This window comes from Mustela erminea, chromosome 6, assembly GCF_009829155.1.
Source record: "Mustela erminea isolate mMusErm1 chromosome 6, mMusErm1.Pri, whole genome shotgun sequence".
NCBI classification, from domain to species: domain Eukaryota; kingdom Metazoa; phylum Chordata; class Mammalia; order Carnivora; family Mustelidae; genus Mustela; species Mustela erminea.
In genome coordinates this window covers 102,600,840-102,627,841 of record NC_045619.1, presented here as the reverse complement: position 1 = coordinate 102,627,841, position 27,002 = coordinate 102,600,840, and the positions used below count along the sequence as shown (strand labels likewise).

The 27,002-nt window shown below is 47.7% G+C and overlaps 1 protein-coding gene across 1 annotated transcript in view; it reads right to left on the bottom strand.

Moving 5' to 3' along the window:
* ANO2 (anoctamin 2) overlaps positions 1 to 27,002 on the bottom strand; it is a 338,274-nt gene that overhangs the window by 72,246 nt on the left and 239,026 nt on the right. Inside the window, exon 15 of the mRNA XM_032349035.1 lies at positions 4,158 to 4,232. Within this exon, the coding sequence (XP_032204926.1) occupies positions 4,158 to 4,232 (75 nt within the window). The remainder of the gene's footprint in view (positions 1 to 4,157; positions 4,233 to 27,002) is intronic.

Genomic DNA, 27,002 nt, shown 5'->3' with positions numbered 1-27,002 from the left:
TGGATGGAACTAGAGAGTATTATGCTGAGTGAAATAAGTCAATCAGAGAAAGACAATTATCATATGAGCTCTCTGATATGAGGAATTTGAGAGGCAGGGCAAGGGGTTGTGGGGGGTAGGGAGGGAAAACAATGAAACAAGATGGGACCAGGAAGGGAGACAAACCGTAAGAGACTCTTAATCTCAGGAAGCAAACTGAGGGTTGCTGAGGGAGGTAGGGGTGGCTGGGTGTGGACATTGGGTAGGGTATGTGCTATGGTGAGTGCTGTGAATTGTGTAAGACTGATGATTCACAGACCTGTACCCCTTAAGCAAAGAATACATTATATGTTAAATAAATAAAAATACATAAAAGAAATTAAAAAAAAAAAAGAATTGGATGCATAACAGAGTAAGCCACCCATCTGCCCCAAGGGTATCTTGACTATTCTCAGCTTTTTTGCTTCCTTATAAATTCTCATGGAGGAAATATAAAGACCTTACAATGTTATTGTTTCATTACTGCCCATCCAACTTATATGCTATTATTAATGTGTACAATGTAATTCTACTTTTTTTTTTTTAATTTTAAGTAGGCTCCCCACCCAGTGTGGGGCTTGAAATCACAATCCCAAGATCTATGCTCTACTGACTGAGCCAGTCAGGCACCCCTCTATCTTATTATTAACCCTATAAGACACCATCATCCTTGTTTACAGTGAAATACCACATAGGTTTTCCCACATATTTACCAATTTTTTCTTCATTCCTTCTTAAAACTGTGGTTTTCCAGATGGGATCACATTCAAAGAACATTCTTAGGATTTCTTTTAGTGAAAGATTCAGTTGGCTGCAAACCCTCAGCGTTTGTTTGGCTATAAATATCTTTATTTTACACTAATACTTCTACATTACATTTTTCTTGGGTATAGAATTCTGGGTTAGCAACTGTTTTCTTTTCAGCGCATGAAGATACACACGTCCCTGTATTCTGACTTCCAACTGCTATGTGAAATCAATGGCTGATCAAACAGTCTTCATTAAGGGTAATTTGTCTTTTGATTTTTGACTGCATTTGAGATTTTTCTTGTGTCTCATACATTCTATAGTCTCACAGAGATAGAGTCCTTTTTATTTTTCCTGCTTGAATTTCACTGGGATTCTTCAATCTCTGAATTGGAATTCTGTTAGCAGAACTAGCCAACTAGGAGACCATCAGTCAGTGTATCATTCATTACTATTCTCACCTCTTCTTCCAGTAGTGCAATTAAATACAAGTGAAATCCTCTCACTCTATTACTTTCTATTTTGAGTTTTCAATCTTTTTTTTCTAATTTTTTCTAACCTGAATTGCAGTTCACGAATGATGCCTTCAGCTATGTCTAATTGGTTTTAAACCCGTCCCTGGGGTGTGTGTGTGTGTGTGTGTGTGATATATTATTATATATTATATATTCACATTCATTGATATATATCCATTTCCAGAAGATTTATTAGCTGGTTTTCAAATCCTTAGGTCATTTTTAAAAGTTTCTTATTTTAGGGATACCTGGATGGCTAAGTTGGTTAAATGTCTGCCTTCAGCTTAGATCATAGTCCCAGGGTCCTGGAATCCAGTCTTGCATCAGACTCCCTGCTCTCTGGGGAGTCTGCTTCTCCCTCTGCCTGCCACTCCTCTGGTTTGTGCATGCTCTCTCTCTCTCTCTCTCTCTCCTTCTCTCTCTGACAAATAAGCAAATAAAATCTTTAAAATAGTTTCTTATTCTTTGCAGATATTTTTAAACTGGGCATTTCGACCTGTGACTGAGTATTTCCAGTATCTTTAGTCTTTGCTGTCTCTCCACACTGGTTCTCTCTCATTGTGTTTAGCTTCTGTATAATTGATTATTTTTAACTGCCTTCTCTTCTTTGACCTTAAAAAAATTCTTTTGGGGGGATTTTTTGAGGAAGAGTGTAAATCTGCCTTCCCACAGAGAGAACGTGTGCTTGCTTCTGCTGGATAACCAGAAGCATGACTTTCCCTGGCCACATTCACAGTCTGAGCTTCCCGGATCTTCTCAAGTGAAAAACTGGGCTGGGAGTCTACGATGGGGATTGTCTATGGCCACTCCTTCAGGACAGGATTTTGTTTCCCTGTTTCCCCCTGTTCTGCTTAGAGCCAGAGCAATGTTCTCTGCAGTCCCGAAAGTGTGGGGGGTGGGTTTAGTTCTACTTCGCCTTTATTCTAAAAGTTTAGATCTAGTATAGTTCCAGGCTTAGTGAGAACTTCTTGTTAGCATCTCCACTTTGAGCCAGCCGCACCCCAATTTCTATCCTCTCTGCACCATAAAACCATAAAAACCAAAGCCCAAGTTTGCCTAGATGGGAGAATGTCCTCAAGGCAAAAGCAGTATTGATGCCAAGTATTTGTCTCTTTGGTTCAGTTTCCCTTAGATGGATCTGCACTAGGAATAGCTTAGTATTCTTTACTAACTTATTAGACCCTCAAGGCTTTAAAAAGAATGAAAAATACATTCATCCATATATATTTCTTACGTTCAGCAAAATGGGATGCTACAAATATCCTAACCTCCCGCTACGGGAGATAGAAGTCTATTTCACTTACCAATTTCCTTGTTTATGTACATATTTGTTATCTGTAAAATCCTTAAAGGAGAGATTATTTTATTTTCTACTCTATCCCTAATGCCTAAGAACAGTGTCGACTATATAGCTGGCACCTGTTACATATATTTTTAAAATTCCTTTTAAAAAGATTTTATATTAAATAATCTCTGCACCCAACATGGAGCTTGAACTCACGATGCCCAGATCAAGAGTCACACACTCCAGTAACTGAGCCAGCCGAGCACCCCTCCCCCTTGAATATTTCTTGAATGAATGAACAAACTCTTTGACAACAGTATGCACATTGTGGGAGGCTCTGAAATGCTAAATTAAACTTTACATCATTCCAGCTTAACACATTGTGATTCACCACATATTCTTGAATAAATTCCGCACGCCTTGCTCTTCTTAAGCAATGAGAAGGTAAGGAATGCAAAATCTCAGTTTTGGCAAAGCATGGCACCCGTCCCCTCTGTACTTCATCTGTGAAATGAGGCGCTGACATAAAAGGTGCCTAGGAGTCCTTCTCTTTTTAAATCTCTGAGACTAAGACATGGTTGCCGTGTTCCAGGAGCACGCCAGCTATAATCACCTCAGGTCAGGGCCAGAGGTAACGCTGGCAACAAGGTCCAGAAAATGGTTGTGATTTCAGTCCCAGAATAAGCAATCCATCCCCGACCTTTACAACTAATGTGTAGTCCTGCTTAGAAATGCTGTAAGAACACAGCTTTCCTTTGTAAAACAGAAGTTCCAGTCTTGGCTACTAGAAGGAATCTACCCATAAAGGGGGAGCAGAGGTCTCAGGAACCTGAGCTTCAGGGACAAGAAGATTTGGGGTCTCCTTGCTCTGCTCACAGTTATCTCCCCCACCCTGACTCCCAGGAATGACCTGCTACCATTTTATTGATCTGACTCGAACATGAATCCCACCCGTTCCTCATCTTCCCTGACACAGCCGAGACCCATGTGGGTCTTTTGAAAAGGCTCTTCCAAACTCTAAGGGAGAACATAGGGAAACAGACACAACTATAGGGGAGCTTAAGAATCAGGCTCGCACAGAGCCCAAGCTGGCTGTCCTCTGTGGTTTCTAGGCTCTGTTCTATCCCACAAACCCTCAGGGAGAGCCAGCCCACAGCCCGAATAGGCTGCCACAATTCTGTAGCCATCTTACCTGGGCTACCTCTTCCAAGGCCTTGGTTTTTCTCAACATGGAAGACACCATCTCACAGCCCACCCCTGGAAGTTCTAACTTCAAAACCCTTGTGTGCAGGACTGGGAAGATAGAATCTCTCTACCTTCCTGTATCTGGGAAGACAGAACCCCTTCTGTAGCCATGGAAGGCCACTGACCCCCAACCCAGGTCTGAGGGAATCCCCTTTCCCTCTTCTGGTGGCTGGCACCCACAGCGCCTCACTATCAGGTAAGATCCTCCCTGTTTAGACAGGACTGTGGCTTCATCTTTCCTAGCCCCTCACTATCCCCACAGCATGCTAGAATAACACACCCATGGCTTTTGCTCTATGGGATCTACATGCATAAGTCATAGGCCGGATTTCCATCAAGAAAATTACCATGAACAAGATGGAGGCGAAGTTCATCAAGTAACCCGGGAAACGATCTTTCCAGGTCAGCTTATCTTCATCATCCTAGGGAAACAGGAGAATACAATCAGATAGCACAAACAACAGATGTATCAGTTTCCCTCAAATTTGTACACATTTGCATATCCTTAATCATTCACTACTCTGAATAGGTGTCTTCTAGTCTCTGATGCCTTACCCTTCATATCCACAATAGCCCACCTAATTTTGTGATTTCTGCATAGCCTGAAAAAAACATGGTTTTTCCAAAGAGCTCAAATTTGATTCTGGCCTCAGACTGAGCTGAAGTTTGGATGATCAGCTGTGTGACCATTTCTGAGCCTCTATTCCTCATCTGTAAAACGGACACAGTCATGAAACCCATTCTGCCTACTGCAGGAGACGGTCTTATTTACATGGTTTCATTTTAACGAGAAACATGTGAGCATAATAAAGCAGTGGACAAATGACAGCTAGAACCCAGCCATGGAGCAGCATCCCAAAATAAGTCATTCTTCAGATGAAATATCAATGATTCACCTTAGATCCTTGCAAGCGTGCAAAGTACCTATACCTTCTTCAAAGAACCTGTATGTGTTATCTTTGTTTCCTCCACAATGACTGCATTCTCCCCTCGTCACAAAAGTAAATATTTTGAGGCAGAAGTTAGCCTGATACCTTGCAGTCAGTCTATCTGTAAACCCTAATTTTTCCGCTCACACTGGGTCCAGTTCACCCAAGCCACTGTCCTGGGACAGCCATGCCATCAACCACAGTCCTCCTTGGGTGAACTCTAGGGGCCCTTCCTGGCAGAGCAATGCCAACAAGGCACAGAGGGCAAAAACCCTTGCTCATTAGCTGCCCCTTAACTTGAGCCCAGGCCCTTGATTTCTCTGAGCTGCTTTTCTATAAAGTTAGAATTGGTGCAGTTTCCTATCCACTACCAAGGTTGTGGTGAGGACCCACTGAAGCCAGCTGGCAGGAGTCCTCATGCATTTCTGTAATAAGTCTGAGTCAAACTCAGCAACTCAACAGTCCAGGGCCTCCTACTCTGGTTTCTCTTCCCTCCTCCCCCTTCTTTCCCAACACACCTGATTTGGCTCTAGCAACAGTGCCATCTAGCCTTTAAGAGCTTGTACTGTAGGCTAAGAGCCCTCCTGGCCTGAAAGACTTTCTAAAAGCCAGTGGGTGCCCACCGTGGGCAAACCTTGGGGCCACGCATGGTGGGGACACAGAAGAAAGTGGGTACGATCACTGCTCTGGGAGGGGGGCTCACAGTCTAATGAGACAGAAGGGACACCCACACCAGAAAGCTTCAGGAATCACTTGCCGTTCGAGAGAGAGCGTTATCTGCAGAGCGAACCTATAAGCAACTTGAGAAAGGAAGGATGTGTCTTTCTCACTGCATGCTGGAACTGAGCACAGGGCTGAGCTGGCTCAATAATGAGGGTGCAAGGGAGTGTTAGGGCAGAAGTCACTCAGTGATCGGCACTGTCATTCCCAGATGACATAAGCATGCGAGACTCAGCTGTCACAGACGGCACAACAGAATCCAGGCTCTAGATTCTGAGACCAGCAGACTTTCCATCACATAGTGAGAACAGGCAATTATAGGTCGCAACCATTCTGAATAGGTGGGAGCATGTAAACTTACTTCTATCAGGATTGGAATAAGGCTCATTCATATATTAAGTCAACATGAAAAGGGAAGAGCATTCTTTTACTTATCTCCTTCAGTGTTCATTCTTAGTTGCACTCACACTGGTGAAATTGTCCTCTAAGATTTTGAGGAGGAAAACTGAGGATGAGTAGCGGGCAGTAACACTCAACAGGGATTCAGAATGGAAATATGGCAGAGCATGATGGGCTCTTCCTAAGGCACCTGCAGTGCAGGGAAGGTTTTGGTGATTCTCTTTGTTCCTTCTCTCTGGCTTAGAGGTGAGAGGTTCTGCCTTAAACCCCAGCAAACCAGTGGTGCTCAGAAATATTGGTGGTGATCCAGAGAAAATCCAATTAGAGGTTCCACTGGTCACCAGTTCCTTCCCAGTGGGGCTTCTGAGTGAGAAACAGGGCAAGGAGAGGTAGAAAAACCTATGCTCGGTCCATGGCATGGGGGAAGGGGTGAGAAAAACCAGTCAGTGAGGGTGACCTGAGGCTCAGAGTGGTCCTCAGGGCAGAGCTGGACAGTCCTGGAAGAAATGGTGGAAGGGAAGCATAAGTCAAGGAGCAGAAAATATGGCCAAGGTCAAATGGGCTCAAAGAAAGGTATACAGAGTGACTAATAAGCCTGTGGGCAAGGTCAGGCATCTGAGATAGCCTGGGCTAAGGCTTCCTGCCTGGTCGTTGTCCATGTTCTTCAGGCGAGAGGTCAAGGGGGATAAAATGTCTGCGGACCAGCTTCTACCCTGCCATGACAACTCTGTCCTGGAGAATGAATTCTGGTTCAGTTCCTCTCAAAAGACACAGTCTGAGCACCCAGAAGGCCATGCTCTGGATACCTAAGGACATGGAGGGGAGAAGGCTCAGCCCAGCCCAGAAGGAGCTCAGGAGACCACCAAGGAATCAAAGGAAAGAATTTTCAGAGCTAATCCTGGTAAGGAACATGGTGCTACTATTTTGCATAAAAATGAAACAGCTAAAAAGCAACTGAATTGGATATCCTCTCAAAGCAACTATCTGAGGGAAAAAGATTCATTATGATGTAGATGCTCTGATGTTTGTTGAAAAATCACCTTCCCTCTCATGTTTACCCTACTGAATTTGGGGGGGGGGTGTTGGGGTTTTTTTTTGTTTTTTTGTTTTTTTCTGAAAGTCACAGCTTCCAACATACACACAGTTCTCATACATTCAGACACTATTCAAACACAAGGGCTAAGAGAAACACAAGATTGCAGACTGCTTCCAAGCCCCGAAAAGTTCCCAGTAAAGATGTCAGTGAGTAAAGCAGACTTTATGTGTAATAACCGTCTCTGGTAGTGGAAGTTCACTAACACTGTCCACTTACTGGCACATTAAAGAGGTGAAGATTCATGGCAAAATGCCATTAATTTAAATACACTATGCAGGAAAGTCCGATCACCAACATATGGGATAAGAGAAAGAGAAGTAGGCTTGGAAGCTGAACATCTGAGTTTAACTCTTGCCTCTACTACCTCCTTGTCAAGTGATGTCAGAAAATACCCACAACCTCAGGTTCATCATCTATAAAGTCATTCTATTCTTTATTTGTAAAATACATAAAATAGTAATACCACACAGAATTACTCTGTGTCTTATATTGATTACCAGCCTAAGGAGAGGGCCAAGCCAGTGCACCTGCACACACAGCTAAGTGAGAACTCTCAAGACCTCCCTCTCTCTCTCTTTTTTTTTTTTTTTTTTTTGAAGATTTTATTTATTTATTTATTTGACAGACAGATCACAAGTAGACAGAAAGGCAGGCGGGGGGGGGGGGGGGGGGGAAGCAGGCTCCCTGCTGAGCAGACAGCAGATGTGGCTCTTGATCCCAGGACCCTGAGACCATGACCTGAGCCAAAGGCAGAGGCTTTAACCCACTGAGCCACCCAGGCATCCCTCTTTTTTATTTTAACCTAAGATTTTATTTATTTATTTTAGAGAGAGAGAAAGAAAACAAGCACACATACCAGTAGTGGGGAGAGGGGGCACTGGGCAGAGGGAGAGGGAAAGGAAGAATCCCAAGCAAACTCTGCTCTGAGCGCAGAGCCTGACGTGGTGCTCGAACCCATGACCCTGAGATCATATCTGAGCCAAAACCATGAGTCAGATGCTCAGTGGACAGAGCCATCCAGGCGCCATGTCTCCTTTTAACAGTGGGGGTGACACTTGTGCCCCCTAAGCCACAGAGGCGTTGTATGGATCACAAGTGAATGGCTGTGAGAGCTTTGGAAGCTATAAGGAGCCGTACAAAAGTAAGATCTCATCAGCTTCACGACTGTATCAAAAGCAGGTGGTTAGGAAAGCACTTAGCTAATGTCCCCATTGTTAAGAAACAAGCCTAGCTGTTGTCTGTGTCTGTCGCTTTGTCTCTACAGTGTTGGGTCTTTGTTCCTGGACTGTGACTGCTACTTCTGCCACTTCCGGGGCTCCAAATAGCAAAGAGCCCAGCGACATTCACAAAACAGCAGCAAAGTGCCCTTCTGGTCGACTGAGCAGTTGGAAACGGGTGCAGGATAGCAGGTGAGAATACTATTCAAACAAATCCTGTGGAGAGCAGCTTTGAAAAACGGCCAGTCATTCCCGAGTTGTTTGATTTTCTCATTTTTAATCAAGTTACAATTTACATATGGCAAAAATTCACCTTACTGGTGTGAAGTTCTGGGAGTTGTGATGAACGTACACTGTCGTGTAGAAACCACAATCAGGACAAGGAGCAATTCCAAATCACTTGATAGCCACCCCCTCCAAGTCTCTTTGGAGTCTGTCCCCCAAGGCTGCAGCACCCGGCATGACCTGCCATGTGTGCCTTAAGTCTTGCTTTTCCCAGAATGCCCTGTAAGTAAACTCAGACAGTGTGGAGCCTTTCAAGCCTGCCTTCCTTCATTTGTCACAGCACAGCTGAGACTCGTCCGTGTGGCGTTCTCAGGGCTTGTTCCTGCTCATTGCTAAGTAGCATTTCACTGCATGGACATGCCATGGTCCATTTACCGAGAGGTGTCTGGGCTGTTTCCAGTTTCTTGTGATTATGAATAAAGTCATTTTAGGTCTTCGCGTACTGCTTTCAGTACTAGCACTGGTTTTCATTTCACTTAGTTAAATACCAAGTTGTGGAATCGCTAAGTCATAGAGCATATCTATGTTTGATTTTGTAAGTGACTGCCAAACTGTTTTCCAAAATGACCATGCCATTCTGCATTTGCACCAGTAACGCATGAGAATTTCTTCCTCTGCTTTCTTTCTTTTCTTTAAATAACCTTTTTTATTTTATTTAAAGATTTTTATTTATTTATTTATTTGACAGAGAGAGAGAGAGAGAGCGCGCGCACAAGTAGGCAGAGAGGCAGACAGAGGGGGAGGGGAAAGCAGGCTCCCCACTGAGCAGAAAGCCCGATGCGGGGCTCGATCCCAGGACCCCGAGATCACGACCTGAGCTGAAGACAGAGGCTCAGCCCACTGAGGCACCCAAGTGCCCCTAAACTTTTTATTTTTGAAGATCTTTAGATTAACTGAAAAACTTCAAAGATGGCACAGAGTCTAGGCAAACATACTCAGTTTCCCCTATTACCCTATTAATATGGGTATATTTTTCACAACCAATGAACCCACACTGTACATTACTATTAACTAGTTTATACTTCATTTGGATTTTCTTTATTTTTACCTAATATCCTTTTTCTGTTCCAAGGTCCCATCCAAGAGGCCATATTATTACTAATCATCATAATCTCCTTAGGCTTCTCTAGATTACAGTGGTTTCTCAGACTTCCTTGTTGTGATGACCTTTTTGGAGGAGTACTGGTCAAGTATTTTATAGAATGTTCCTTAATATAGGCTTAGCTGAAGTTTTCCTCATAATTAGATGGAAATTACAGGCTTTGGTGAGGGAACTCGAGGGTGCAGGCTCAGTGGAATGTCCCAAGCTCAAAATGTCCCAGAAGAAGAATCATCTTGCTCCAGAAACCTTCTTCTTCTCTATGTCCCCTGACTCAGTAAGCTGAACCATGACCCTTTGAGCAGAAAAAGCCTGAAATTGAGGCATTTGCTTGGGCTCCTTCCTCCCCAACACTCACCGCAAGCTGCCCCAAGTGCTGTAGCATCTAGCTCCGGAAACATTCTCCTCATCTGCTCCTCCTGTCCTTTCTCCTGCTGATGCCACAGTTTAGGCCCCGAGCATCTTTGGTTTCATTACCTTCTGCTCTAACTGCTCATGGCCTTGTCTCTCCTCCTCATGGACTTCCAGCTCCAGGAGAGCAGAGGCCCTGTCTTACTTGTCTGCATGCACCTGGTGTTTAAGCAAAGCGGCAGGTACACAGTGTAGGCTGAATAAATGTTTGTGCAAACAGAGATGGGATTCAGTCCCCTTTCACTACCTAAATGAAAGCCAGAAACCGACAGGAGTTCTGCTGTGAATTTCTGGAGCCCTCCAGATACACGCTGAATAAAATAACAAGGAAAAAGACCGTTGGCATGCAGTCAGGTCTGGAGGCTGGCAATCGATAAAATGGGGCCATCAAGTTGCATTTGAGAAAAGAGAAAAACAACATTCTTTGCTCATTTATCTTCCCTCTCACCCCCCTTTGCTGCTTTCTTGCTGGAGTGGGGCCTCCCAGAAGCCTGGCTGGGAGAGCCGTGGTGTGCCCAAGAACTGTGCAAGGTAGGTGAGCCTGGGCACAGCTGCCTGGGTCTGATTCCCAGCTTATACACTTACTATGGGACACAAGCATGTGACCAGCTTCTCTACACCTCAATTCCCTCATTCCTAAACATAAGACTGAAAATACTGACAGCTGGGCAAGACTGCTTCTGGAGATGAAAGGAGGAAACAGAAGGGACTCTGCCTGGGTCTGTGCCTGGTACCCAGCTTGAACCCAGTACTTGTTACCTAATGTCATTACCATTACAGTGGCTTCGCCTACCAAGGACGTTGGCTCGTTGGCTCTGGCTGGAACACATTAGGTGAAGTTTCCTTGTCAACGTAACAAAGAAACTCCAGTTCACTTTGGGCAGTGCTTCCTATAACACAGACCCAGGGGCCACTCTTCCTGTTCCAAGACTACCCAACCATCCTGTGTGGTCTTGTTCTGCCACTCTGGTGCCACTCTGCCCTCACACAAGGCTGCTCAGAGCTCCCTGTGTTGGATGAGCCCTCAAAAAGTCTCAAAAACATTTACTCGAGGAACAGAGGTCCCACCAACTTTACCATCTTCTCTCTCTCTCTCTCAAGTTCTCTCCCCTAAAGTAGCTCCTCCTCTAGGAAGCCTTCATGGCCTGTCCAGAAGAGTGAGGCCAGCTTGGGAGTGCATGTCTCTCCTTTCGCTGAACCCGAGGGCCCCCAGACTGGTCTTGGTCCCCACAGCCCAAGCACACAGCCTCTTTGGCTGAGCCCTGTGGACTTGCCCACAACTAAGGCCCAGAGCCATCTCAAGAGTCTGGAGGTAAAAACTTTTAGGGACAGGGCTTCCATCGAGGAGAGAATTCTTGGCAAAGGAGCCGGAGGCAGTCACGTGGCCCAGCACCTAAGTCTACAGGCATCCCTGAAGCCCAGGGCTGAATGCAGTATAATTTGTGGCTAAAATGGAAAACATTCTTGGATCCTCCCACTGCTTGGTTTTCCCAGCAGACATAGAAAAACAGACTCTGGCTCCCTGTCTCCCATCCTGAGGTCAAGCCTGCTTATTCTGACCCCTCAGGCTCCCCAGACAGCTTACTGCTTTGCTTTCTCTGATTCCCGACCAACTGCCTTGGCCTTCCTGGGTTCCAGTACTAGACCAAGCGCCTCTTCCCCCCTGACCCCAGTCCCCACAGTTCCACCAGGTGCCCTGCCTGCTTTCAGAAGAGAGACAGCCCCTCCCACTCATTCTCTCAAGGGGACACCCTACTCCACTGTCCCTCTGCAGGCCTCCCTGCCTGTAAAAAGAGTAGTTTGGGCTGAAGCCCAAACTAGTACTTCCCTCCCTAGTACTACACTCCACTAGTACTCCCTCCACTAGTACTACATGTGAGTCCTTAATACAAAACCTCACCTAGAACATCACCGAAAGGCCTTAAGCCGAATGACCATGGGCCGAGAATGTGTCTAAACCCTGTGCCAGACCCCAAGGCTGACATGACTGGGGGTCTAGCTCCTCTCAAACTTCATTTCTTACCAATCTCTTGCTAACGCCACTTTCTTCCATTGTCCTGTCCACTGAACACACCAGCTGGCTTCCATCCCAGGACCTTTGTCAGATTCCTCTCCCACCTCGTTACCCAGCTGGGCCCTTGGCCCACCCTTCCATTCTCAGTGCTGGCACCCCCCCACCATGAAGTCTATCCCAATGCACGAGTCCATCCCCTGGCCCTTACCATTCTCGACCACAACCCTCTTCACTCTTGAAGCTATCTTGTTCATTTATCTCCTCTCCATCTCTTTAGAGGAAAACATAAGCTCCACGGGGGCAGACAGCCTGTGTGTCTAATTCTGCACTGGATCTCCAGCATTGAGGTCAGCTGGGCCCATAGAGTTCATGGGCAAGTATGACTCAGCTGGTGAATTTCAGTTGGCAAACAACAGCCTCGCTCATTTTGGTAGCGCCCAATGCCCATAAGGTTGGGCCTGAGTATTTTGGCTCTGAGTGCATCAAACCTAGTTTCACACAGGAGGAGCCCCCAAAACAATGTTATACTACTGCCTCAGGTTATGTACCAGTGCCAAGACCTAAGAGGAAAATGCAAAACATTCGTGGTGACCTTTCAAGATTTTGAGAAAAATGGTCAAGAACAAGTTGCCCATGAGGACAGCTTTTCTCATGGAAAATGTTATAGGGAAGAGCCTTAGCCTGTGACGATACTTGACTGGGTTCTGATCCGTCCTCCTGCCTCCAGGCAAAGAGGCCCTAAGCCATCCTGTGCTAATCAGGGAGATCTCTGTGACAGACACCCTGCAGCCACACTTAGCTCCTTCTGGTGTGTCTTGTCCCTTTACATCACATAGTCTCTCTTAGTCTAACCTACCAGCCTCTAGCAGCAATGTGCACCCTTTCCTTATATTCTAGCCCACACAAGAGAGAACTGATCTGCAAAATATTTGTTTGCAAATGGGAAGTTCCTCATGAAATCCCCCCTTATTCTTGCTTTCTTCAAGTACCTGAAGAATAACCTACTTGTCGTTCTGAATTTTTTTTCTACCAAACATGCATGGCTCTGCATTCCCGTCTGTATCTATTATCTCTGTACCACGGTCATGCTGCAGGGGGGTCTCCACACCTTCTGGGCTGAGGACAGGCAGGACACTGGGAAGCAGGTCCTGAGTCCTGGAGACAGGAGAGGGTTGGGGGCTCACTGCCCCCACAGATGCTCAGGCCAAGGAGAAGATGGGGGCCACTGGACGGGGATGAATTTGGAATGGGGCACCCAGGGCAATGTCACTGGCTCCCACATTAGCTAATCATCACAATCGCTGGGGCAACTGTTCAAAAGAAACCAATGCCTAGCTATGTCCCAGACAGACCCAATCAGAATCTTGGGGGTAAAAGAGTCTGGTTTTGAAAATGCTTCATGGGTGATGCCACAGAGCAGCCCCATTTGGGAAATACTGTTGTTCTTCAAGACTCACCCCTCCCTTGCTGTTTCCGCTCTGGGGCCCATATTCCTACGGCCTGCCCCTCTGTGAACAGTCTCGGAGAGGAGCTCACAGCGTGGAAGCGAGACTGGAGACCACTCCCTCACGAGCAGGGTGTCCACACAGAATCTGTCATGGCAGCCGTGCTGCTGGCCCGGCCAAGCTGCCAACTGGCTGGCAGCCACGCCCTCCCTGCCCTCCCGCAGGCTGAATATAGGGATGGAGCCAGCACCGGTCGTGCTCCAGTGCGGGGATACGTTTCAGTTCTACTGCTACACAGTGTCGGCAGCTCACAGGGTAAGAAAGGCAAGAGAGAGGGGAGTACCCACTGGGCCTCAGCTGTGCTTGGGAGGCCAGCCGCTGAGACCTGGTTTGATTTCCGAACCATTTGCTTGACATGTTAGAGACGACCTAGGCGGCAGCTGACCCCCTGACTTCATTTGTAAAGTTTACGTTGCATTTGGTAGATTTGTTGAGCTTTTAAATTCCCCACTGTGTGCAGAGCAGCATCACAGGCACCATATTAGGAGACAGTCACTGCCCTCCATTCAAAACCAGAGGCGACAGCTTTCTCCATGTGAAAAAGGAAAAAAAAAAGGACATTTGGAAAAGTGTTGGTGACTTTTATTGAAAGAGTGTGCCCTTTGAAAGATTCCCCAGGCAAATGAATAAATAATAAACTTTAAGGGAACTTTGTTCACTGTTTTAGTAACATTGTCAGTTTGTTCTGGCCTCTGCCCAGGGACAGAGCTGTCGCTCTTATACCACAGTGTGACTGTTACATTGTACACATGTAAACTAGCGTTAGTCTGGAACTAGGACTGCATGAGAAACATTCGCTCAGGAACTTGCAACAACAGTAAACTGGCAAAAAGGCACTGTAATTAACTCTCATCATGATATCTGGTGACACTGAACTTGAGCCTGCAATGTTTGTTGGTTTGGTTTCCAAAGCTGTTAGGTAGTACACGACAGTGGTTCACTGCTATTCCTTTTCATTAAAAACAGGGGTCAGAACAAATGGAAAGGGACCCCAGCCAGGGAAACGGGATAAGCCAGGCAGAAGCACTCCCTTGATCTTCCTCAAACCTGGGGGCCCCAGTCAAGGGAGATGTCCTCCATCACGCTTCAGGAGAACAGTGATCTCCAGCACCAGCCCTGGCACCACTTATGGACACACCAAGAGCCACTAGAATATACAGTCTTCAGCAATCTGTTCTAAAATTAAAAAGCGAAATAATCCATACAGGGATGTCTCCTTCCGTATGAACTATAGGTGAGGGGAGATCCTGCCCCATCTGTGCACGCTTCTCCTCTGGGTTCAGTGCCCTCCATGTCCAGCAAGGCTGAGAATATCCCAGACAGAACCATAGGACCATACCAGACATCGGTGTCCGTGGCACACTGTCCGTGGCAGGCTGTCTGTGGCATGCCTCACCAGGCTTTGGCAGACAGAGGGGAGTGGAGCAAAGGAGAGGAAGAAAAGTCTATAAAGGGAGGGAAGGAAATGGAGGAGCAAGGGGGAGGATGGTTGCAGGCACAGGTAGTTTCTGCCTAACTTTCTCTGCTGCCACTGCCCCACAGGGCCCAGAATGAGGCTCCGCCCACAGAGTTACTGAGTGGATTGAGTGTGTGCAGGTCCCACCATGGGAGGGCAAACGGGGCTTCCTGAATCCAAGTAGACTCACACAGATGCTGTAGATGACTCTCACTAGGCCAGCTGGTGAGAAAGGGAAGGACCTGAGGCCCAATGCTATCAGTAGAACCCATTGCACTGCCACACTACCCAGCCCTCATCTCGTCCACATACAGACCTTGTTATCAGCCCCTTGTACTCCCCAGGCAGTACTGAGTTCAGAGGATTTATTTTTGACATGCAAGAAGGGTTTTAATACATTAATAGGCTGCTGGGGTCAGGCCTCTCAGATGTCAATGATGCAGTGGCCCTACCTGCCAGACTACTGAGAGGAGGTGCTGACAAGTTCTTTTACAGTGGTTCTGTGAGCATCTGCTGTGGGCAGGGACTGTACCATGCTCTAAGACTCTCAATGTCATGACAGAGACAGATGGGTAAACAGTTACAGTGCAGTGGAGGACTTGTTGGGACGTGGCCATGACCAGGATACCATGGAAGCATTGGTGGAGGAACTCCTAACTTTTCTGTGTTCAGAAAAGACTCAGAGGAATGCATGAATGAGTGCTTGTACACACATGTGCACATACATACACATACAATCATGCTTTGTGGTATGGGGGTGCCCTAGAATAGTAACTCTGCTTAGCTAAGGTAGCGGCCCAAGACTGACTGTTCTATCCACCCATCCCCCCACCCATCCACCCACCACTCATCCATCTACCCACCCAGCCATCCAGCCACCTAAACACGCACTCCTCTAGCCACCCAGCCACCCAGCCATCTACCTACCCATCCACCTACCCATCCACCTACCCATCCACCTACCCATCTACCCACCCACTCATCCATCCATCACCCATCCATCCACCTACACATCTATCCACCTAACCCTCCTTCCTTCCTTCCTTCCTTCCTTCCTTTACTATGTGCTTACTATGTTACAGGCACTTTTCAGGATTCTTTATCTATCTGATCTCACTTAACTCCTCACAATAACTTTATGAGATAGGAATTATTAGACCTCATTTACACCTGAGGAAATTAGGACCCAAGAAATTAGTTACTTGACCAGGGTTACACTAGTAACCTTACTTACATTAGTAAGTCAGCAGATAATGATTTGACCTTATGCCAATCAACAACCCATCCGCCTGCATCTTGAAGATGTTTTTTTCCCAACGGCCCTTCACCTCTGTTCTCTCCCCTGGGCTGCTGGGATCTCCATGAAACACAGAGGGTAAAGGGACTATTAGACTTCACAGAAGTGAGGGCTTTGACCTGCAAGTTGGGGCTGCATGTACTTTGGAACCTTCTCATCCTGTCTCCTGACTCTGAGTCTTAAACTGTTACTGGCCCCGGGCAAGGACCCATCTTCCTGGTTACTCTAGCCTCATACCATCCACTGTAGATGTTACTGTTGGGCTGTCAGGACAGTGGCCTTGTTTCCAATGTTCAGCCTCTCTGTCCCCAACTTCAGCATTAAGGAAAAGCTCGATCTGTACTTACTTCTCAAGTTTCTCTTTCCATCCTGCTCACAGTTGTCTTCCTGAAAATGAGATAGACTGGCAGGACCAAGCCAGACGTGCACACCCGTGCCAAGAAGAGACTACTCACTGCCTCAGAAAGTGAGGCGGGGCCCTGCCTTCACCCACCTGCAGCCAAGAACCAGAAACCAAGGGTGACCCAGTGCGGTGGCCACCTGGGGGAACCCCCCCACTCTGCAGCTTGCCCCACATCCCTGTCCTCCCCTCTCCCACCCCCATCCAAGGAGTCAACACACGTCACGTCCTTGCACTCCAGGCCCTGACTCACTGCATTGTTGGGCAATGACTACCCTGAAATCTGCAGGCTCAGCTGCTCCAAGTAGGCTTCCTGCTCTGCACCACAGGGTACAGCCACCTCACTGTGTCACAGGCTAAGGGTTTGCTTTTTTTTTTTTTTTCTTTCCAGTGAGCTCAAGTCATCCCGAATGCTTAACCCCCAAGAGCGGCTGGAGTTGGCTCCCAGGTCATGCATAGGGCATCACTTTACTTAAGGAACAAAATGCACAGCTTAATATGAGAGCTTGGCCTCTCCTAACCACCCAGGGCGCTCTAGAATCCTGCGTGAACCAGATAAGAATTTACAGATGATGCATTATTTTTGATTATGTCTGATTCGAAAACAGTGAAGATTGAGGCAGAGGAAGGGAAATCTACCCTTGAACATGGCAGGTAACCTGGAAGACAGGAACCATGGCAACAAATCCCTGATAGAAACAAGAAGTCTCCTTTCTTACTCTTGCTTTCTCTCCCTTCTTCCCAACTGATTCACCATGTTGGTGAGAAATATTGCTGGGAGAGAAGGAAGGAAGACAAAGGGGAATGAAAGAGAGCCACAAATTCTTCTTCCTGCCTGGGGCACCCCTGTTGACTTCTCTCCCTCTCTTCTTGAGTGTGGGGAGGAAGGCATCAGGCAGCAACCCCCAGGTTGCCCTAGAGTCGAGGGCTCGTCGTCCTCACTGGCCTGTGTTGAGAAAGCGCTCCTGAAGTTGGGTTCTAGGCCAGCTCTGCGATTTTTTTGCTGCATGACTATTCAGGAGCCAGAAAGAAAAATAAAATTGTTTCAATTCCTCACTAATACATTTTCCCTTGAAAAAGTAAAATGATTTTCAGAACTATGCTCATTGCTATGTCCATCTCCTTTCCTCTCCCAAAGCTTTCAGCCCCCCAGCCCCCAAAGTTGACTACTGATATTTTTGCAGATGAAGAGTCTTTGATAGTTGTGTAGTAAGTAATTAACTTTAACCAAAAGGAGGACTGACTGGCCTTTGCCCTTGGCTACTTAGGATGCCATGCCTGCTGGGAGCATCTTTGTTTGTCTGGGGGATTTGGTCATCAGACACCATAATAATGTGATTTATGTTGGGCTCTTTGGGTACAAGGCATCAGTTCTACCCCTGGGCGGGTTGGAGACCATAGGTCAGCCACGTAGGTGGTATATGACCCAGAGAATTGCCCTGATTGGCAACACTCTGTGAATTCTGTCATACATGGATGCTGAGAAAGTGACACAGTCCTGCCTGGACAGGGAGATGGAAATTCTCTGGTTGGTATTTCTTTGAACACCACCCTACATGCTTCGTCCAACGTGGACGAAGGTTCCAACCTGGTTTTTTTCTGAAATAAGTGGTGCCAGGTTTCAGTGAATTCTGAGTCTTTCCAGCAAGTCACTAAATGTAAGGGAATTACAGGAGAGCCCCTGACTTGCGATCTGTATCAGAAGTGAGGTTGGTCTGTGCAGAGTGGGCCTTCTCACTGCGCAGTTAGCTAACTCTTCACAGCTGGCCTCCACTTCCAGGGTGGATAATACTGAATAACAGATTTCTAGATGGTACCTCTGTTGGGGGAGCCATTCTTCCTTCAGTGGTTTGTGCAACTGACCTAATAAGGACTCTTAGCTTGGGATGCCTGGATGGCTTAATCAGTCAAGTGTCTGTCTCCAGCTCAGGTCATGATCCAGGGTCCCGGGATCGAGCCCCACATCGGGGTCCCTGCTCCTTGGGGAGTCTGCTTCTCCATCTGCCTGCCTCTCCCCATGCTGTGCACATACTCACACATGCGCTCTGTCAAATGGATAAATAGAAAATCTTAAAAAAAAAAAAAAAAAGACTCTTAGTTCATGAAAAGATTACAGGGCTAGCCTTAAACCTAGCAGTCAGCTTTTAGAACTGTAGAGCCAGCACAAATCGCCCCAGTGCCAGGCTTGCAGTTTTTGGTTGTATCAGTAATCCTTCACAGAGACAGCGTGCTTAGGAGTCCCACAGCCTCATCTTGGCAACCTCGGCAGACTAAGCTTCCTGCTTCCTGCTCGGTCCAGTTATCTGTGCATCTCTGTGCACAGGAGATCGCTGATTGGCCATCTCCTACTCATCTCCCACTGTCTGGAGAGCAAGGCAGGAAGTGACATACAGAGAGCTGAGGAACTGAACTGGGGGTGCCGATCCCTCAGGGACAGTAAGCAGTCGTGTCCATGGACGCATGGTCCTTGAGCCCCATGAACAGGTTCTTTTTGAACTGCGAGCCCACGTCAAACGTCACAAGTCTCCCGTTCCTCTCCAGGAAGACAGCCAGGAGGAAAAACCAGCATGGAGGCGGCAGCGTGGAGCAAGGCACACACGCTGGATGTGGAGACTGGCATCCCAGTGTCAGCCTCCTAACCCTTGGGGGCTATATGATCTCATACAAGCCACTTGACCTACAGTTAGGTCCTCTCACCATGGGACAGCAAGAAAGAACGTGGCATCTGCCCCCCACCTGCCCTGCCGCCCACAGGTGCCAGGCGGAAATCATTCTAAAGCCCACACTGTTGTAGATTCCACAGACATTTTGAATAATCAACTGACTACCTGTTAGGGACCTTGAAGGTGCTTTCACACCATTGTTTCTTTCCCTTAAGTCCTCACGTTCTGGTGTTGGGGGCTACATGTGGGGAAAAAGCCACAAGTGGGGGTAGAGATGACAGCAGCTGGCTGTGAGATGGTAACTCCCAAAGCTGCATAAGAGAAGCTGAAGGTTTGCTCCACTGTCTCCTCCCTCTCTGGGCATGTAACATATGCACTTAAAACCCTCCTCTTGGCAACAGCGTGAGGCAAGTCTTCCGGGTCCCACTTTACCTGTGGAGAACCAAGGCAGAACTAAGGAAATGTGGGGTTTCCATACAGTGTTAGAGGGACCACAGGTTCCCTGTCTGGGGCCACAGGTTCTTCCATCCATGCAATCTCCCCCAGCCCCAGCTCTCCAGCTCCGGGGCGGTGACTGTCCCACAAGGCCAGAACCTGCTCACTCACAACCACACTTGCCCTCGGAAAGGGGTTCTCTGAAGGTCTAGGTTTGCTTCTAGGTTTGCTCCCACTGCAAAGGGGGGTAGAGATGAGGACAAACATCTTTGCACCTTTCTCTCCTATGCCAGGGCCCCTTTCCACCTCTCATTTAAGAAGTTCAAGGAGGGGCGCCTGGGTGGCTCAGTAGGTTGAAGCCTCTGCCTTCGGCTCAGGTCATGATCTCAGGGTCCTGGGATCGAGCCCTGCATCAGGCTCTCTGCTCAGCAGGGAGCCTGCTTCCCCCTCTCTCTCTGCCTGCCTCTCTGTGTACTTGTGATCTCTGTCTGCCAAATAAATAAATAAAATCTTAAAAAAAAAAAAAAAAGAAGAAGTTCAAGGAGCACGGGGCCGCCTCGAAGTCACAATCATCATCTGCGAACATTGGTGTGAGTCCCCAAGAGCACTGAGTAGGCATTGCTGGAGGCTCCCAGAGTGTGTAGCACACAGGCCTGACTCTCAGCAACTTCCTCAAACCTGCTCATAGTCGTGTTTTTAAGTCTATGCATGGACTATATAAAGAGACAAGAATATCATCAGAAGAGTCTTCACCTTCCAAAGGATTTGCTCTAGAATAGAGAGAGAACAGCCCATTTTTTCCACAAAGGAAGGAACTATGTGTTTGCATATGAGCATGTACACGGAAGTGTGTGTATACATTTACATGCATGTGTATGTGTGTGGGGGGGGGCAGAGGGGATGGATGGAGCTCAACAAAAGGAACACACTTTTCAAAAGCCCACACTAGGAACACGGTCATCTGCGATGCTAGAGCTGGCTGTGGCTTGTATCTGTTTGGAAGTTTAACCCTGGGAGCTATACAATTTTCCCTAGAAGGGAAAAACAACACAGCACAAGTAACAACAACAGTACTCAAAAGTGTGCAGACATAGTCAGCCATTTTCTTTCCTCTGACCATATTTTGCCAAAGCCCACAATCTAGAATTCTCTCCTCCTCCGTGACAGGAAAGTCTCAAGATGGGCTGTTTTCACACCCATGTTCTAACTTCTTCTCACGCTCTTGCAGCCACACATCAGTTGGCCAACCAGCAAATCCCAAGGAGCATGAGAAACACTGCCCAGTCTCCTCTCTCAGCCCTGTAGTGGGACGTGCCCTGGCACACATGTCCTGGGCATGGCATGGCCTGGATGTCTCCTCCTGGCCGGGGGCTGGAGTGACCAGCCGCTCAAGGCTGCCTCCACACTTCCTCCCTGAGTCAAGCAACTCTTCAGAGCCATGGCTGGACTCCCCACACGCTAGATTCTCTGCAGCATCTCCTGGGTTTTCACAGAACCAAGAGGTAACCAGCAGAGTAAAAAGCTAAGCCCGTGACCTCGCCGCCCATCCTCCAGTCCAAGGATATGTAAAAATGTACCAAGGCCACAACACTGGGAGAAAAAGTCCAATGCAACTCTATAATTGTGGTCCATCCGCATGGCATATGCTGTGTTGTCACTGCATTCTCAGGAGGCCATTCGTGCCTCATGGTGGCCAGGACCGTGAATGGTAACAGAGGCCCAGCAATGTCCCGGGTTCTGTGCTTTTCTGAATGCTCTTGATTTAGAAAGCAGTCCTTGGGCCAAAAAATCAAGTTCTTCAGATAAATGCTGCTCTGCTCATTTTTTTTTTTTTTTCCAGGTTATGTTCGGCCCAAGTGTGAATAATTCCTGGATGTCAGCTCCCTGGTGGACGGGAGCCAGCCTTCTCTAGGCGTGTGCATGTACGTATGCACACGTACCTGCTGAGGAAATAAGAAAGTAATAGAGACCCAATATATAGACAATCTCTGCCCCATGACCTGGCAATGAGGAATAACATCCATCTTGGACAAGAGTCTAGAACGATTTCAAAAAGCATTTCAGAGCACTTAGAAAGAGCCAGCAGTAGTGTCTTAGAGCAGATAATGCCCTAACTCCCCTTGTCTCTAGATTTCAGGACTTTTTCATGAATTTAGTTTGTAAATAGGTAATGTGTCCTAGTGGCTCCAAAAGCCCAGTGTGTCCTTGGCAGGGTGAGGAGTCTCCCAGCCATCCATGTCCACACCTGAGCGGTTCTCACTCCTACCTCCTGTACTCCTGATTTCCTGACTGAGCTTACAGAAGGTCTTATAAACACAGAAGCACTAATGCATGTGTGCGTTTATGAGCATTTTCTCCCCCTTGGACACAGAAGGAGGCACACAACGCACCCTGTCACATACTTTCGGCGAGGCTTGAGGAAGGCTCTACCGTCTTTGTACCTCTACTGTCTTGAGAACTGGGGAGCGGATGGTACTGTGCAGTGGCTTGGACGTGGCACAGAACCAGACTCTGTGGACTTTCCATACTGGGTCCTTCCCCACACGTCTCCCCTACCTGCTCTTTGCCTGCTGTTAGAAAAGAGACAACAGGGGGTGCCGGGGTGGCTCAGTGAGTTAAAGTCTCTGCCTTCGGCTCAGGTCATGATCCCAGGGTCCTGGGATCGAGCCCCACATCGGGCTCTCTGCTCAGCAGGGAGCCTGCTTCCTCCTCTCTCTCTCTCTGCCTGCCTCTCTGCCTGCTTGTGATCTCTGTCTGTCAAATAAATAAATAAAATATTAAAAAAAAAAAAAGAGAGAGAGAGAGAGAGAGAGAGACAACAGGCCCAATAAGGGGTCTCTTGTGCTGAGCCCACGTCACCAAACCCAGACTTAATAACTAACCCAACTCTGTGTTCAGCCTCTCCCAGAACTATGATCTGGACCAGTCAGTCTGGACTTTCCTGACCAGGACCAGCGAGCTCATCCACTTGACAGACCCCTGCCTTCCCCCGCGAAGAACGTGATCTTGCTTTAAACAATCCACTCTTTGTTAGTAACTTCCTTGTTCCACGCCCTTCTGCCTATAAAAGTCTCACTTTGTCCAGCTCTTTGGAGCTCCTTTCTACCTGGTAGATTGGACCCTGCCCGATTCATGAACAAAACTAACAGGATTTTAAAAATTTACTCAGTTGACATGAGAGACTGTGGACTCTAAGAAGCAAACTGAGGGTTTTGGAGGGGTAGGGGTGGGGGCTGGGTGAGCCTGGTGGTGGGTATTAAGGAGGGCACGGACAGCATGGAGCACTGGGTGTGGTGCATAAACAATGAACCCTGGAACACTGAAGAAATAAAAAAATTTACTCGGTTGAATTTTGTTTTTTAGTACTGCGTGAGGGAGCATCTCTGAGGCACTGGCAGGCTTCTCACAAGCAGTTTGTCCTCTTAAGTAGTTTAAAATCTCCCCTGGCAACCCTGCACACACCACTCATTTGCTTAGTAAACGTTTTCCTCACAGATCATGCAAAGATAAATTCTGAGCCCTTCTCTCTTCGAATGACTAAATGACCTAACTATGTGAAAGTCTCAGCCCGGTACTTGGCACATAGTAGCCACTTCATAAAATAAATATTAGTAGAATCTGATTGATTACTAAGTTCCAAATTAATGGCACCTGGAGTAAGCCTGAAGAGACAGTGAGCTGGCTCCTCTCAGAGCCAGACCAAGGACGGTTTACTTTGGTAACACAAGCCTTTCCTGAGCCAGTGGTCACTCCTACCCTCCCGCCAGAAAAGCAGAAATAATGGTTTTCTTCCTATTTCTTATTCATTTTAGGAATCACGTGGATTCTAAGGGTTACCTGCTGGCAAGAGTCGGGCCCACCCCTTGACAGAGCTGAGCTGGAAGGGCATGCAGGTCAAGTGGGGGTGAAGTGGCAGCACCAGGTTTGGGGCAAGGATGAGAAATCCTCTCCCGGATTCCTTGCTGCCTCTCCTGGATCCCCAGGGACAATCATGCTCCCGGCTTCACCCCTGACCTGCCCGTGCCACCAGGACCAACTCCGGTCTTAGATCCGACGGATGATCTCGGGAAGGCCCATTTCCTCGCTCTGGCTTCAGTCACATGTAAGACAGGGTGAGCCCTGGAGGAGACAGTGTTTACACAGAGACTCCAAACGTGAAGAACTCACTAGGAGCTAGTTACTGCTTCAGACATAGAGCGCCACCACTTTCCACTCTCCAGTATAAATAATTATAAATTTGCGGTAGCTCATGAGCAAAGGAAAGGAGAGCCAAACAAAACCACCACGGGCCGGTAACTTTCTGAACTAATCTGTGAGGTACACATCTTTTCCAGGCCACCGGAGAATCTCAGGTCAAGTCCCCAGACTGTGTGCTGGGCTCTTGCCTCTCCTTCGGGAACCAACATGGTCACCATCTCCTCCTGAATACATCTCCCTCCCCACACAGAACCCACGGAAATCCCTCCCCCCAGCCATAACGGAAGGCACTTCGCAGCTCTGGCAAGCAGCACTGTCTCAAACACGGAAGCTGGCTGGCACAAGGCTCCCTCCAGGGCCACGGCCTTCTACAGGCAGTGGTGACCACCTCTTCCCAGAAGAAGCATTTCCTGGGAAAGGTACAGAGTTCTGTGGAAACCAGCTGCTAGCCACATCCGCCACACTTCAGGAGGGCCACCCCGAGAGCAGTGGTTACAAGTGCCGGGTTTAAATCCTATTTCTAACCCTTGGTCTTGGGTCATGATTTTAGTTCCCTGAGCCTCAGTTTCCCCATCTATAAACGTCTGCCCCCTGGGGGTGTTATAAGGAATAAGTGAAAATATGCTTGCAGAATGTTCAGCAGAGCATCTGGTGGGCTGGGACAGTTGAATAAATGTGACTTATTTTCTCACCATGGCTCAGCAACCCCTGGCCTGCGTTCAGAGCTGAGTATCAGGACCACCCCCACTGCCTACCATGCTGGGCTTCAACTCTGCTCCCTGGCTTTCATTTCACTCTCTCCAGGGCTCTCTCCCATGTCGTGTTTCTGTCCTCATTTCCTCCTGCTCCCCGCCAGCCACCTCGTGCTCCCAGACACTAGGGGAGTTTCTGACTATCAGCTCTTAGTCTCAAATAACAACAAATAATAATAACGTCATCAGCAACAGCGATCATCTGCGGATGACCCGCAAATGCTGGGTGCTGAGAAGGGCTCTGTGCGGGCCCCCCACTCTATCTTCCTCGTACCGCCTCGCTCGCTCACAGCAACCCTGGGAAACAGGGTCAGCAGGCCAGCTTTAAAGCTCAGGGATGGAAGGTTGAGCTGCCCAAGATCACTTGGCAACCTTACTAGAATGTGAGCAGCATGAGAGTAGGGGGCATCTACTGTGTCTCCTCCTGGAGTCCTAAAACCTCCCGGCCTCCCATAAATAGTAGCTGAATAAATGAGTGAGTGAATGACGAGGTAGCTGGATGGCTGAAGGAAGGAGTGTAAGGAGAAGCTGGCATCTGAGTGTCGGTCAGGATGACTCCATGGCCAAGTGTGACGCTCTTCCTGCTACCTCTCTGTGTATACACACAACCTATTCATCCCTGTGACCCCAAAACTTTTCTGCTGGCTGCAGCCCATGACTGCCCATCTTGCTCTAGTGTGTCTATAAAGGGCAAAGCCTCCAGCACCCAATGCAGCACTCCACCAACACTCTGACAGCATGGGCCGCGTAGTCACCGGTCTCAGTGTCAGCCTCAATCCGGCACTCATGGAACACCTCCTCGATGAACGGCTTCTTTTCAGGGAAGGGCTGCTGGTCATCACCTCCCCTAGATCCCTACCACCCCAAACCCCAGCCTTTCTTAGAGGAAAGAAGAAGTGAACCGAGCCTTACTCCTGATGTTTTTCGAGGAGGAGCTACCCTTGCCTTTGGTCCCTGACCCAGTATGTCACCAGTGGTCCAGTCGGTTCCTAGGACTGCTCCAACATGGGCGGTAGCAGTACCTCTGCTCTGGGAATCATGAGTCTTGGTCCCAAGTCCCAGGTCTACTGTTACTTGCTACGAAAGTTTCCCCATTCTGGAGCCCAGTTTCCTCGTCTGTAAAATAAAGGTGCCCATGATTTCTCCATTTTCTACTGCTTTGGTGATTCATGCAGCTCCTGTGCTCACCGTAACCTCAGGGCCCTGGAGAGCAGCACATGTCTACTTCTGGTGGAACAACCCTTCTGAGGCAGGAGGGCTCTGTGATTTCCCTCCAGGCCTCTCCTGGACCTGCAGCCACATCCCCTCTTCCAAGATGCCGCTCTGTGCAACCACTCTGCTCCCCTTCCTCCTCATCAGGGCCTCTGTTCTCGCCAGGGACCAGACATGCTGCTCTTCCTCGTCACAGGGGCAGGAGGGGATGAGAGGACAGCAGGGCTCTTAGCAAGAGCTGCTGACAACCTCTCCTGAGGGGCCAGAAGCTCGGAGCACCGTGATGAGAAATACACTTTGGAGAGGCATCGGACCCTGGAAGAGGACCTCAGGTGTACAGAGAGAATGAAAAGAGCCCTCAGTCACCGCTTGGCCGAGAAACAAACACGCCAGCCAACTGTCTGGTACTGACAAAGAGCGAACAACAAAAGGACGCCACTGTTTCCTTTTAGAAGCATCAAGCCAACAAACAAGATGAAACATGACTCCCTGTTCAAGATAATTCTTGGGTGAATAGCTCAGGCCACAAAGTGTACTGCACATTCCGTCTTATTTACACACACAGGCACACAAATGCACACGAAGATTCAAACAAAAAATACCAATATCAAAAATACCAATATCACTTAAGGAAGGATGCTTCTTATTTATAGTTTCTAATTTACCTGCAGTAAACAAGGATTGTTTTATAAAAGGAAAAAAATACACTGTATCATTTGAAATGCCACCCCATACTAAGATTTTAAAAATAAAAATGCTGAGGGGAGCCTGGGTGGCTTCAACCGTTAAGCATCTGACTCTTGATTTCGGCTCAGGTCAGGATCTCAGGGCCGAGAGATCAAGCCCTGCATTGGGCCCCACACTCAGTCTGGAGTCTGCTTTAGATTCTCTCTCTCCATCTCCTCTGCCCCTCTCCCAACTCGTGCTCTCTCTCCGAATAAATAAAATTTTTAAAAATGATAAAAATGCTTAATAAAAGATTCTTCTTTTTAAAATTATACTGTAAAGCTGACACAAAATTGAGAAGAAAGTAACCCATGAGCTGTAGTCACTAGAGAAGATACAGCGGCTCTCAGGACCCAGGTGGGGCAAGAGACAGCAGAAG